The sequence below is a fragment of the Phyllopteryx taeniolatus genome, chromosome 4 (genome assembly GCF_024500385.1).
Source record: "Phyllopteryx taeniolatus isolate TA_2022b chromosome 4, UOR_Ptae_1.2, whole genome shotgun sequence".
Taxonomy (NCBI): Eukaryota; Metazoa; Chordata; class Actinopteri; order Syngnathiformes; family Syngnathidae; genus Phyllopteryx; species Phyllopteryx taeniolatus.
In genome coordinates, this window is record NC_084505.1 from 13,094,115 (window position 1) to 13,107,217 (window position 13,103).

General features: G+C 40.6%; 1 protein-coding gene across 9 annotated transcripts in view; it reads left to right on the plus strand.

The window, feature by feature from the left end:
* The first annotated feature begins 2,169 nt into the window (after nt 1-2,169).
* htt (huntingtin) overlaps nt 2,170-13,103 on the plus strand; it is a 65,653-nt gene continuing 54,719 nt past the window's right edge. For 6 of the 9 annotated variants that reach the window (XM_061769642.1, XM_061769648.1, XM_061769643.1 and 3 more), the window contains exons 1-8: nt 2,170-2,552; nt 4,907-4,990; nt 6,540-6,660; nt 8,501-8,560; nt 8,704-8,783; nt 8,909-9,047; nt 9,232-9,373; nt 9,490-9,668. In XM_061769642.1, the coding sequence (XP_061625626.1) occupies nt 2,449-2,552; nt 4,907-4,990; nt 6,540-6,660; nt 8,501-8,560; nt 8,704-8,783; nt 8,909-9,047; nt 9,232-9,373; nt 9,490-9,668 (909 nt within the window). In that variant the 5' untranslated portion in view covers nt 2,170-2,448. The remainder of the gene's footprint in view (nt 2,553-4,906; nt 4,991-6,539; nt 6,661-8,500; nt 8,561-8,703; nt 8,784-8,908; nt 9,048-9,231; nt 9,374-9,489; nt 9,669-13,103) is intronic. The other 3 variants (XM_061769647.1, XM_061769650.1, XM_061769651.1) reach the window with 3 other exon arrangements.

Here is a 13,103-nt window from a genome sequence, read left to right on the forward strand (position 1 = left end):
TGGCCCAGAGGACACGACGTCCACGATTTCCAAAAACAATTTGAAATTTGGACTCGTCGGACCACAGAACACTTCCACTTTGCATCAGTCCATCTTAGGTAGCTCGGGCCCAGAGAAGCCGCCGGCGTTTCTGGGTGGTGTTGATAAATGGCTTTTGCTTTAGTTTTAAGTTGCACTTACGGATGTAGCGCCGAACTGTATTTACTGACATTGGTTTTCTGAAGTGTTCCTGAGCCTATGTGGCGATATCCTTTACACATTGATGTCGGTTTTTTATGCAGTCCCACCTGAGGGATCGAAGGTCACGGGCATTCCAATGTTGGTTTTCGGCCTTGCCGCTTACATGCAGTGATTTCTCCAGATTCTCTGAACCTTTTGATGATATTATGGACCGTAGATGATGAAATCCCTTGCAATTGTACATTGAGGAACATTGTCCTTAAACTGTTCGACTATTTTTCACGTACTGGTTCACAAAGAGGTGAAACTCGCCCCATCTTTGCTTGTGAATGACTGAGCAATTCAGGGAAGCTCCTTTTATACCCAATCATGGCACCCACCTGATCCCAATTAGCCTGTTCACCTGTGGGATGTTCCAAACAGGTGTTTGATGAGCATTCCTCAACTTTCTCAGTCTTTTTTGCCACCTGTGCAAGTTTTTTTGGAACGTGTTGCACCCATAAAATTACAAGTTAATGATTTTTGCTAAAAACAATCAAGTTTATCAGTTTGAACATTAAATACCTTGTCTTTGTAGTGTATTCAATTAAATATAGGTTTAACATGGTTTGCAAATTGTATTCTGTTTTTATTATGTTTAACACAACGTCCCAACTTCATTGGAATTGGGGTTGTAAATGTCGTGTAGTGTTGCTAGTGGCTTACCAAGATACCAAGATGATGGCAGGAGGCTAACGTAGTACCATCATGAAAGACCACATTTGTCTTGTAGTCTGATCCAGGCATAAGCCATTGTAACATTATGTGCAGTTCATTTTGAATACTGCGCTTAAATATGGGAAAATAAAACCATACTTCTAAAAGGTTCAATGAAAATGTATCATACTTAAAGGTTAAATACAAATGAGCTGTAGTTAACAAATGTGCTGTGCTGGATTAAAACTAGATTAAGCCAGTGTAACATTATGCACAGTTTCAACTTTTATTTCAGTGATTCTTTTGCATCCCACTAGTAGTACTCGTACCACAATTTGAGAATCAGTGCTCTAGTCTGTATAGGAGTGTTTGCCGAAGAGGAGTGTGACATAATCGTGCGCATGAAATAGATTGGCAGAAACACCAAACGCTTCCTAATAGCGGCTGAGAAAAGCGCATCATCACCTAGTTTTCATGACCTTTTATATCAAGTTTGTGCCAGCTGATGCCAAGCAAAGAAATTGTATATGATCGTAGGCCTACTATAAAAGGTAAAATGATCACCAAAAGTAACGCAGGCCTCAAGTAGCTATTTTATTTTATTAGCGAATGTGAGAATCTTTCATCATTGCTTTTATGCCTTATATGAAAAATATAGATTTAATAGGAACAACACATCTACTATTAATATTATATTGTGTCATATTAACTAAAGTGCCGAAAGTAAACACGGTCATAATCAGTAGGTTCTACTTGGTGCACCGAAACTTTTGTTGAGCTTCAGGTTACTTATGTATGCATTAAAAGCTCTCATGATCATTTTTATCTAATCTGTCTGCACAGCTGATAATGCAACACAACACGGTAATAAATTAAAGAAAATAAGTGTGAATAATCTGTTGACTCACGGTTGGCCATTGATTGAAGTCTTTTTGCCAAACAACACACCACGTGACCATTTGGCGATGACACGGCGAATACTAATGTACAGTGCTGTCATTGAGAAGAATTGGTTTATAATTCAAAGAAATCTTTGTGGGGAAACAGGGCCAAATCCATTGTAATTTATTGCTTTTTGGATCCAACACGGAGGGAATGAAAATGTGTAAACATATTTATGGATGCGAAACTAATACAGCACTACTGTACTAGTGCTCACCAATTCAGAATGACTGAGTTCCTGTGACTGCAGGATAACGACTAAATTTAAAAAAATGCTATTTATGATTGGTTCAAGGCCACACAACCGCAATCTGATTGGCCGTTGTGCCTACTTTCATCCTATTGCTAACAAGCTGTCATATTTGCCACTTCCTGGTCTGAGTGCTTCTGGTACGCATAGCTGCATCAAATATGGCCCTTCAACGAACATTTTCGTTAGTAAGCTACATTATTGGGATGAGGTAATAGACATCTTGGACTAGAGCGTTGAGAGCAGGGGGCACTGCGGTAGTTGTAGCACGCTGCTGTACTACGCTCCGCTTGCTCTCCGAGTGCTAACTTGATAGCTAGTTAGCGGACAATTGTAAATATTAGCAAGCCAGGCCAGATTTCTTCCTGTGTATTAGAAAAATGGCCACCATGGAGAAACTAATGAAGGCCTTTGAGTCGCTTAAGTCATTCCAGCAGCAGCAGCAGCAGGGACCACCGACCGCCGAGGAGATTGTTCAGAGACAGTAAGTGATATTAAAAAAAATATATATATATAGCCAACCTTGATGGCTAAGCAAGCTAACAACCAAGCTAGACAAGTAGCTTAGCTCATGCGCGAGCTATGGACGTGGAAATTGCAGTCGCTGTAATTTACCGGTACACAATTCTGTTATGTTGCGTTTGTTGACAGATCTTACCCTGCTATGCACCCATGCAGTTGTGGAATTAATCAAATGTATTACACCTATTTTAGAGACAAGTAGAAATTTTGCTGTTACATTTGCTGCACACCATAGATTAACATAGTGTATTTGTTTTTAAATCTTAGTAGCAACTATCCCATTTGTTTGGGTAAGGAGTTGACTGAATGTGCTCACTATGGAGTTATTGACTGTACAGTACCTTGCAAAAAGTATATATTCTCCTTGAACTTTTCCTCATTTTTGTCACGTTAAAACCAGGGATTTAAATATATTTTATTGGGATTTCATGTGATAGACCAACACAGAATAACCTTTAGTCCACCACCTGTAAATAAAATCATGTGCAACCAATTGGCTTCTGGAAAAGTCACCTAAGGAAGTATTGTGTAATACAGTATAATGACTGTATAAATGCAGGTGTTCTGTGAAGATCTCAAATGTTTATTAGAGAACATATGTGAACAAACCGCACCATGAAGCAAAAGGAACTGAAAAAGTTACTGGAGATGTTTAAGGCAGGATTTTGATATAAAACATATCCTAAGCATCATCTGAACGTGGCAAGAGTATTGCATAACTGCAAACCTACCAATAAATATGTCGTCCTAAACTGACAGGCCCAACGAAGAGAGCATTCGTTGTTCAGAGAAGCATCCGAGAGGCCCATGGTAACTCAATCCACAGTACAACCATTTGTTGTTCCCTCAACAAATTTGACCTTTTATGGAACAGTTGTAAGACATGACAAATTCCTTGTGTGTTTTTTGGACATACTTTGCAAATAAAGATGATTCTGATTCTGGATCAACAACTTTTAATATAGGCCTACTCAAAAGATTGAACGAAAGCCTACTAGTCTCTTCACGCATACAATTGTATGTCATTCAGTTGTTGAGTGGAAAATGTTCAGACAGTGAAGTGTCTCGATACATAATGTACATTTGCATATTTGGTCAAAGCTTTAGGTCCATATCCCATTTGTAATTTGTATATGATCGTAGGCCTACTATAACTTTTATGAAAATCACATTGTCGGAATTTGTAAAGAATTTATTAGCACATTTTGGTGGAAAATAACAGGCTGTTGGGTCCCTGTACCACCGGAGTCAGAGTTTGGTCTGCATATCCGGCAGTAAGTCAGACTCGTTCCCGGTGAAGGTTGGGCTCCGCCAAGGCTGCCCTTTGTCACTGATTCTGTTCATAACTTTTATGGACAGAATTTCAAGGAAAAATAAATGGTAAATGGACTGCACTTATTTGCTCCCAGTGGGCCTGGCAGTGCCTTGCATGGCAGCAGTCGCCCATTGGTTTATGAATGTGTGTGTGAATGTGAGGCTTTGTAAAGCGCTTTGGGCAACTGTGATGGTGTAGATAAAGCGCTATATAAGTGCAGTCCAGTTACCATTTTGTTTTCATAAGATATCAAATAATAATAATATTTGAATAAGATTCAAATTAACCTTGCTGGTTGCATTCCTTAACCGAAGAGCATTGACGTCTGTATTCTTGGGAGGCTTTTATTTTGAAAGTGGCTTTCGCCACGAGTTGGCGACTTATTACCGTAATGCCTAGTATGAACAAAATTAGGGGCGGCTGGCTTGACTGCTACTTTACGAGCGGAGGCTGGCTTGACCGCAGTTTGTTTCTGCGGAAACTCAGCATTGTCTTCTTGACTTGGCGAAGCTCGTTTTCCTGCTTCCTCCACTTGCGAACCATGGATTCGTTGATCTTGAATTCTCTCGCGGCTGCTCGATTCCCATGTTCCTCCGCGTAACTAATAGCTTTACGTGCTTCGTAAGCGTGTCTCTTCGTAGGTGCCATTTTCGGTGGTCCTTAGCCAAACCGATGCACATACCGGAACTATATACCTACTGGTGGGGGCATGTCTTTAGCGTCCTTTGTCTTGCGCACCCTTCCCCCTTTACGTCCACATGCTGCCCTCAGTCACGTCCGCCTTCCTCTATATAAGCAGCGTGTCGCCAGGAAATGCTTCCAGTCAGTCAAGCGGAGCGCTCATTAAAGTCACACAACAACATTTACAGATTTTGGAACTCTGTGCACACACAAGGCGCGCCGCATTATAAAGTGCCCCGTCCATTTTGGAGAACATTTAAGACTTTTAAGTGCGCCTTATGGTCGTGAAAATACAACATTCTTCCATTCTCCTGTCACAGGAAAAAGGAGCAGGCTACAACGAAGAAAGACAGAGTTACACACTGCTTAACAATATGTGAAAACATAGTGGCACAGTCTCTCAGGTAGGTCTCGCTATTGACATGTAAAAAGTAAATATAAATAGAATACAGTGATTTGCAAATCCTTTTTAACCTATATTCAAGCGAATATCAACAAACAAGATAAAGTTCAAACTGATAAACAATTTTGTTGTTTTTTTTTTGCAAATATTCACTCATTTTGAATTTGATGCCATAGTACAAGAGCGTGAGTACTAGACGAGGGGTGGGCAACCTTTTTGGCTTAGGGAGCTACATTGACTTAAAATTTGACGGGTGGGCCAAGCCAGGACCCTGATGCTTACGTATAAAAAATAAACAAAAGAAACAAAAAAGGCATTGTAGTGTTAATACTTAGATTTACTTTTAATGGGAACAGTGTTGTTTTGTTGATCACCTTTTTTTGCCAGTGGATCTAAGTCTGGTGTCTCGGCATTACAGGACAAGGTCAAATGAATGCAGTCATGATTTTGATATGATTTGGGCAATTCTGTACCAATCTTTGGCGGGCCGGATTGAAATGATCAACTGGCCGGATGTGGCCCGCGGGCCGTAGTTTGCCCACCCCTGTACTAGACTGGCCTGCCAGCAGTCCAGATCTGTCTCCCATTGAAAATGTGTGCCACATTTATGAAGTGCAAAATATGAGAACAGAGGCCCCCAACTGTTGAGCAACTGAAGTTGTACATTAAGCAAAAATGGAAAAGAATTGCTCCTCCAATGGTCCAAAAATTAGTGTTTTCAGTTCCCAAACGCTTATTGAGTATTGTTAAAAAGGAAAGGAGATGATATAAATTATAGTGGGATTACCGGCTCGTGCATTAATGAAGACTGCAACTAACCAGCTGCGAGAACTCATGTGAATTGCAGGACACATTGGCCAACAACACTTCAAACATACGTCGCTGTAATAAATATGCACGCTTCAGTTTGGCGCCAAGCGGCATCGGGTCTTGTCTTCCTCAATGTGCCGCTCCCAGCGGCTGGGAAAACCTGTAAGCATGACGGCTTAGCCAGCAGGAGCTGAACAGTGGATTGAAGCATTTTACGAAGTGGGCTAAATCTAAACCATAAACACTCTTCACAAATCATTCTCACTTTAACTTTTATCAGGAAGGGCTTTAGAGTTTTGACGCAGGCAATTTTGATTCACCAGCATGGTGAACGTGGGCAATATCCGCTTCGCTACATCCTGTTTCAATTGGCCATTGGCGAGGTGGCTAACGGGCAGTGTGAACCCTGGCAATGATCAGGTGATGAAACATTTATATGTTTTCACCGTCATAAGGCCCTCTGAGGGAAACGGTACAAACAATGTGGCCCGTGACAAAAATGAGTTTGATACCTCTGTTGTAGTGTATTTAATTGAATATAGGTGGAAAAGGATTTGCAAATCATTGTTATATTGTTTTTATTTGCGTTTTAACCAATTCCCTAACTTCATTGGAATTGGGGGAGTGTTTTATGTACAGTAGGTGTGCATATTTGTAGGAGTGATGCCAACTGAAGTGGCGTTGTGTGTTTGCATCTGTGTAAAGTAACATTTTCCTCACTCTTTTTCCGATTGGAGTAGAACTTCTCCAGAGTTCCAGAAATTGCTTGGCATCGCCATGGAAATGTTCCTGCTCTGCAGTGACGATAGTGAATCAGATGTCCGAATGGTAGCCGATGAGTGCCTGAACAAAATAATCAAAGTGAGAGGAAAAAACAATTCTTCCCCATCCATACTAAAACACATTAAGTTAGTGGTATCAGTCAATTGTCATTTGCATCCAACTACATCAGAAAATAAATATAAAACATGGCTCGAGACTGCAACCAAAATGGTTGCATATGTGATCCTTTTTTCGGTGTGCGCAAGTAAAAATGTCGTGGTTGCACTTTTGCAAGTGCATGTTTTAAAGGGGACATATTTTGCCACACCAACTTTTTCTAGTATTTGGGATGCATTATTGGCTCTATGGTGAGCATGTAAAATATGAATTAAAATCGTCCACGCATTCCTGCGTTCCAGACGTTTATTTGGCGAGAGGTCTGAAATAATGTCATTGGAATTTCTCAAGCTTACTGACGTCACTAGCCACAATAGGGTAATCCTAATAATACTACTACTGTTATTTAAAAGGTGAATTTCATGTCCAGTTATTATTTTTTATTTACTTAAATGTGTTGTTGTTTAAACTAGAGTTCATACAGAAATGTTACAATAAAACGTTGCATTGGGCTTGAAGTTTTGGTGGGTGATTAGCATTCCAGTTTCATCATGTAGGACTAGTTTTGATCAGATAGGCACTTTGTTAACAACTCATTATTGTTTAGCCATGATTTTCAAATACAAATTCTCCAATGTTTCTTGTGTGATGTTTATATATATATACACACACACACACACACACACACACACACACACACACAAGGGTGCGACCAGATCATGTGCTGTTGCGACCAGCTGAAAAATATCGCTCCATTCTGTGCAGTAATAACAGTATTAGCAATATTAACATGGGCAAAACATGGTACAGGAAGTCCTCGAGTTACGACGCACTCGACCTACGACGTTTCGACTTTACGACGCAAGTGCCTCGTCCGCCATTTTGTCCCAGCACCATAGTGTTTCTGCTTAGCTAGTGCATAGTGCTTGTCTGTGTTTGTGCGGCGGGAGTATCTTTGCCTTTTTCGCCCTCCTTTTTTCACACTCTCAGCAGTAATGGTAAGTACAGCATCAAATTTTTTTATTTTAATGTATTTTAGTTTCTTTATACGAAGTGTTAACCTTTCCTGCTACGGTCACCTGACCGTGGTCGGGAGACTCAGGGGTTAACTCCCTTCTCTCGTTGCACAGCTGAGCTTGGTGGCGGCAACAATAAAGGCACGAAGCACCGATTTGCTGCTTTAATGGCTTTATTAGCTCCTCTGCACATTCAACGTCAACGGGCCCTCCGCTAATCGCTACTCTTCCCCGGTCGCCGTCACTACACTTGCTACTGTACACACTCGCACCGGCGCGCAGTCCTTCCTCCTTCGCAGTCCCGTCTCACTCACACATCGACGCACACGCCCAAACACACTGAGCTTGCTTTCACAATAACGTGGGACAATACCCGTAACGGAAGTATTTTGCCATAAATTTCGACTTTAACGGTGAAATCCGACTTACGCGAAAAATCTTGTTACGTCGCCAGCTTAGGAACGGAACTTGTTCGTAAATCGAGGACTTCCTGTCCTCGATTCACAGACGTGTCAAATATGACACGTTTGTGAACGTGTCATATTTGTCAAGGGGTTTAAAAAATATATGCAATTGTTTTACACTTTTCGGAATGTATAAAAAAATCTAGAATATGTCTGTCGTGATACATGAAATTCTAGTTTGAATTGTTTACCCTTTTGCAAGCTTCAGCCTCAATTGCATTTTGTCTTCATGCTACATAATCTTGTGAGGTTTACAGTAGGCCCCTAATGTAACATGTCATTTTACACTGTGATGGATCCAGGAGTTTTGGGGACTGAAAAGAATGTGTTGCACATCCATAGGCACTGATGGACTCTAATCTGCCTCGACTGCAGCTGGAGCTGTATAAGGAAATTAAAAAGGTAATTTTCTTTTTACCATTTTAGCTGATAAATGTGATTTGATAGATTTGTTGTCACAAACTTAAAATATTTGTAATGTAAGTTATTTGTCTGATTGTTGTGGTGGTGGTGATGATGGATGAACATAATGTGCCTTACTGTAGAATGGTGCCTCTCGGAGTTTGAGAGCAGCTTTGTGGAGGTTTGCTGAGCTTGCTCACCTCATAAGGCCTCAGAAATGCAGGTAGACACACTATTACATAGGACAGTAATTAAAGAATTGACTCATAATAGGAGTTAGCTGTGAATTAGGCTAGAAGAAACGCTAACCATTTAATGACTTCTAATTCATTTCCGTTTGAAATGCAGACCCTATTTGGTCAACCTTTTGCCGTGCCTCACCAGAATTACGAAGCGGCAGGAGGAGACTGTGCAAGAGACCCTGGCTTCAGCCATGCCTAAGATCATGGCAGCCTTGGGACACTTTGCTAATGATGGTGACATCAAGGTGTCTTCTCATAAGCTTGATGGTTGACTTTTAAGTATTTTTTTGTCTTTGGTGTTGTGTGTATTTGTTTGGTGTTCTTTCATTTTTTTTCTCTGCTGCAGCTTTTCAAGCATACACAGGACTTTATATCTGATTGAACATAAATGATCATCTTTTCACTCGCAAATAAATGGTGTCATCTCAGGTCCTCTTGAAATCATTTGTTGCCAACCTGAAGTCCAGCTCCCCCACCATCAGACGGACAGCTGCCAGCTCTGCCGTTAGTGTGTGCCAACACTCAAGGCGCACCAGTTACTTTTACACATGGGTTCTTAATGTACTGCTGGGTAGGATGTGCAAGCATATGCTTTTCCTTACATTCCTGTACAGTCAACAGTGTCTCTGGGCAAGTTTGAAAGTCCACATGCAATAACTTTGATTACCTACTGTTGGTCACCTTTAGGTTCGGTGGTTCCAGTCGATGAGGAACATCTCAGTCATCTCATCCTTGGGGTGCTTTTAACCCTGCGCTACCTGATGCCTCTACTGCAGCAGCAGGTCAACACCACAAGCCTCAAAGGAAGCTTTGGAGTAATGAAGAAAGAGGCTGATGTGCAGCCAACATCAGAGCAGCTGCTACAGGTAAAAAAAAAATATATATATTTTTTTTCATAACTTCCCAAAGTAAGCACTTGTCACGTGCAAGCAGACCTGTCTCGCAAATAGCAACTTTACAAACACAATATTGCTGTTTTAAATGACTCTGGCCTAAGACGGTATGAAAGATATTAGAAGTACAATCCATTACTTCCCTCACAGGGTGTACCACTACTGACCCATACAATACTTGAGTCCAATTTGTCATTGTAATAGTTATATAATGCTTTACTTTCCTCATCTTGTTTACAGCTAGTGCTTTGTCTTTTGTTGTCTTCTTTTCCAATATTATTTAGTTAACTTTTCACTCTCCTTTGTTGTTCCTGTCACTCCCCTTTAAAAATGTTGTTCTGTTCGACTGAAATAAATGTCCATCAGCATTCAAAGAAACCACAGTACCAGCTTAAAACGTCCACTGTGACACAGTAGAACTGTTCCGGGATAAAAGGGACACAGATCTTCCGTTCTGCTTGAACCAACAGCCGAACAGGCCCAAAAAATTAAAAAAAAATAAATACAGTAATGATTGGTAGATGAGGCCTCGTCAAGCGTTGCGGCACATTGGGCAAACTGTATTGACACTGTGTCGGTACTGTGTCCTTTTGTTGCTCAGTACAGACACCTGCTGGATCTTAAATATCATTGCAGGCAACCTATACAATATTATTTAGGTTATTGTATGGTTTGTCTTAATATTAATTTAAATTATCTTTGGTATCTTTAAAATTTACTGTCAATAACAATTCTGAACATGTCATAAAGTGAAAATTAGAGTGAAAGTCTTCAGTGTGTGATGTTGCTTATGTAGTTGTTTTTTTTTAAATGCATGAAATCTGATTTAAAAACTGATAAATCCTTTTTAGTACATGGTGTTTTTTATTTTTATTCTTTCAAATTTGGCAGTCTTAAAGAAATTTTTTGAGCCTCTTTAGTAGATTAATGACTTTATACCTCGGGGGCCTGAGTCTGGTTTATTTTTATTCATCTATGATATTTTATTTATTGTTCTACATTACAATGCCAGTGTTCTTTAGAATTGAAAGATAATTGTTCTTAAAAAGGATGTACTTGAATTATTATGCTCTATAATATATCAGTGGCTTTAAAAAAAAAAAAAACTCTACGGTTCTATCGTTTAACATGATAGTTTTAGGGAAAATATGATAGTTTTAGGGAAAATATATCATCCTAAAAAAATCTGCTATTGTGGCAGGCTGAATATTGAGAGAGTGCAAGAGCAATGGATAACACAAAAATATTTTACAAATACACATCTGCAATATAACGGGACCGCGAAGCAACCGTCATTTCGCGGAGGATTACTGTATCTGTACTCTATGATGAGAAGTTGCAGGGACTCATTGTTTCCAGACATGTGCAGCCTCAGACTCACATAGTCTCAAGTGTAAAATGATCTATGATACCTTATTTGCCAATACTATTGGTGGGGATATGAGATCAAAATGGTCACACTCGGCGGAAAACTTTTTTTCTTTTGGGTTCTGTATCAAAACTGCTTGTAGGGAAGAATTTTGCAGAGATGCATCTTGTAGACAGATGCGCTTTCTTATTTATTCAGTTTGCTCTTGGCAAAGTAGAATTAGGTGTACTTTTTATTTTTTAATCTATGATCTATTCTTATTTAAAGATCCAGTTTGCACTGAAATCTCTTACATTTTGTATATATAGTGCAATAAAAATATATTTCCCTGACATGAAGATTAATCATGACTAATAATCATGATTACAATATTGATCAAAATAATTGCGATTATTATTTGGCCATATTTCTCATTTTCCTCATTCATCAACTCCTCAAAGTATTCTTTCCATCTGTCCAGCACACTACTGGCACCAGTCAATACATTTCTATCTCTATCCTTAATCACCCTAACCTGCTGCACATCCTTCCTATCTCTAACCCTCTGTCTGGCCAACCTGTAGAGATCGTTTTATCCTTCTTTAGTGTCCCACCTGGCATACATGTTATCATATGCCTCTTGTTAGGCCTTTGGCAACTCTATCTTTGCCCTACGTCGCATCTCAATGTATTCCTTTCTCCTCTCCTTGGTCCTCTCAGTGTCCTACTTCTTCTTAGCTAACCTCTTTCCTTGTATGATTTCCTGTACTGTGAGGTTCCACCACCAAGTCTCCTTTCCTGCCAGAAGATACACCAAGTACTCTCCTGCCTGTTTCTCTGATCACCTTGGCTGTAGTGGTCCAGTCTTCTGGTAGCTCCTCCTGTCCACCGAGAGCTTGCTTCACCTCTTCCCGAAAAGCCGCACAACACTCTTCCTGTCTCAGCTTCCACCATATGGTTTTCTGCTCTACCTTTGTCTTCTTAATCTTCCTTCCCACCACCAGAGTCATCTTACACACCACCATCCTATTCTTTCTCGCTACACTCTCCCCTACCACTACCTTACACTCTGTAACCTCCTTAAGATTAAATCGTCTGCACAAGATGTAATCCACCTGCGTGCTTCTACCTCCGCTCTTGTAGGTCACCCTATGTTCCTGCTTCTTCTGGAAAAAAGTGTTCACTACAGCCATTTGCATCCTTTTTGCAAAGTCTACCACCATCTGTCCCCCTCTAAGTTCCTTTCCTGGATGCCGTACTTACCCATCACTTCTTCATCACCCCTGTTTCCTTCACCAATATGTCCATTACAATCTGCACCAATCACGACTCTCTGTCTGGGATGATCAGAACTACTTCGTCTAGCTCCTTCCAGAATTTCTCTTTCACCTGTGGGACATAGCCGCTAATCACATTATACATAATACCCTCAATTTCAAGTTTCAGCCTCATCACTCAATCTGATACTCTTTTCACCTCCAAGACATTCTTAGCTAACTCTTCCTTTAAAATAACCCCTACTCCATTTCTCTTCCCATCTACACCATGGTAAAATAATTTAAACCCTGCCCCTCAATTTCTGGCCTTACTGCCTTTCTACCTGGTCTCCTGGACACACAATATATCAACCTTTCTCCTAATCATCGTGCCAACCAACTCCTGAGATTTTCCTGTCATAGTCCCAACATTCAAAGTCCCCACATTCAATTCTAGGCTCTGTGCTTTCCTCTTCTCTTTCTGCCGAAGAACCCGCTTTCCACCTCACATTTGTCTTCAACCCACAGTAGCTGAATTTCCACCGGCGCCCTACAGGTTAATGGTGTCGGGGGCGGACGTTGTTAACCCGGGCCACAACCGATCCACTCATATTTGTTTGGCAAAGTTTTAAGCTGAATGCCCTTCCTGACGCAACCCTCTGCATTTATCCGGGCTTGGGACCGGCCTACAGTTAGCACTGGCTTGTGCCCCCACTAGGGCTGCATTAGATCGGTGTAAAGTCTATAGGAAATATAACCCTGCAATTGGCTGACGACCAGGGTGTACCCTGCCTCTTGCTCAGA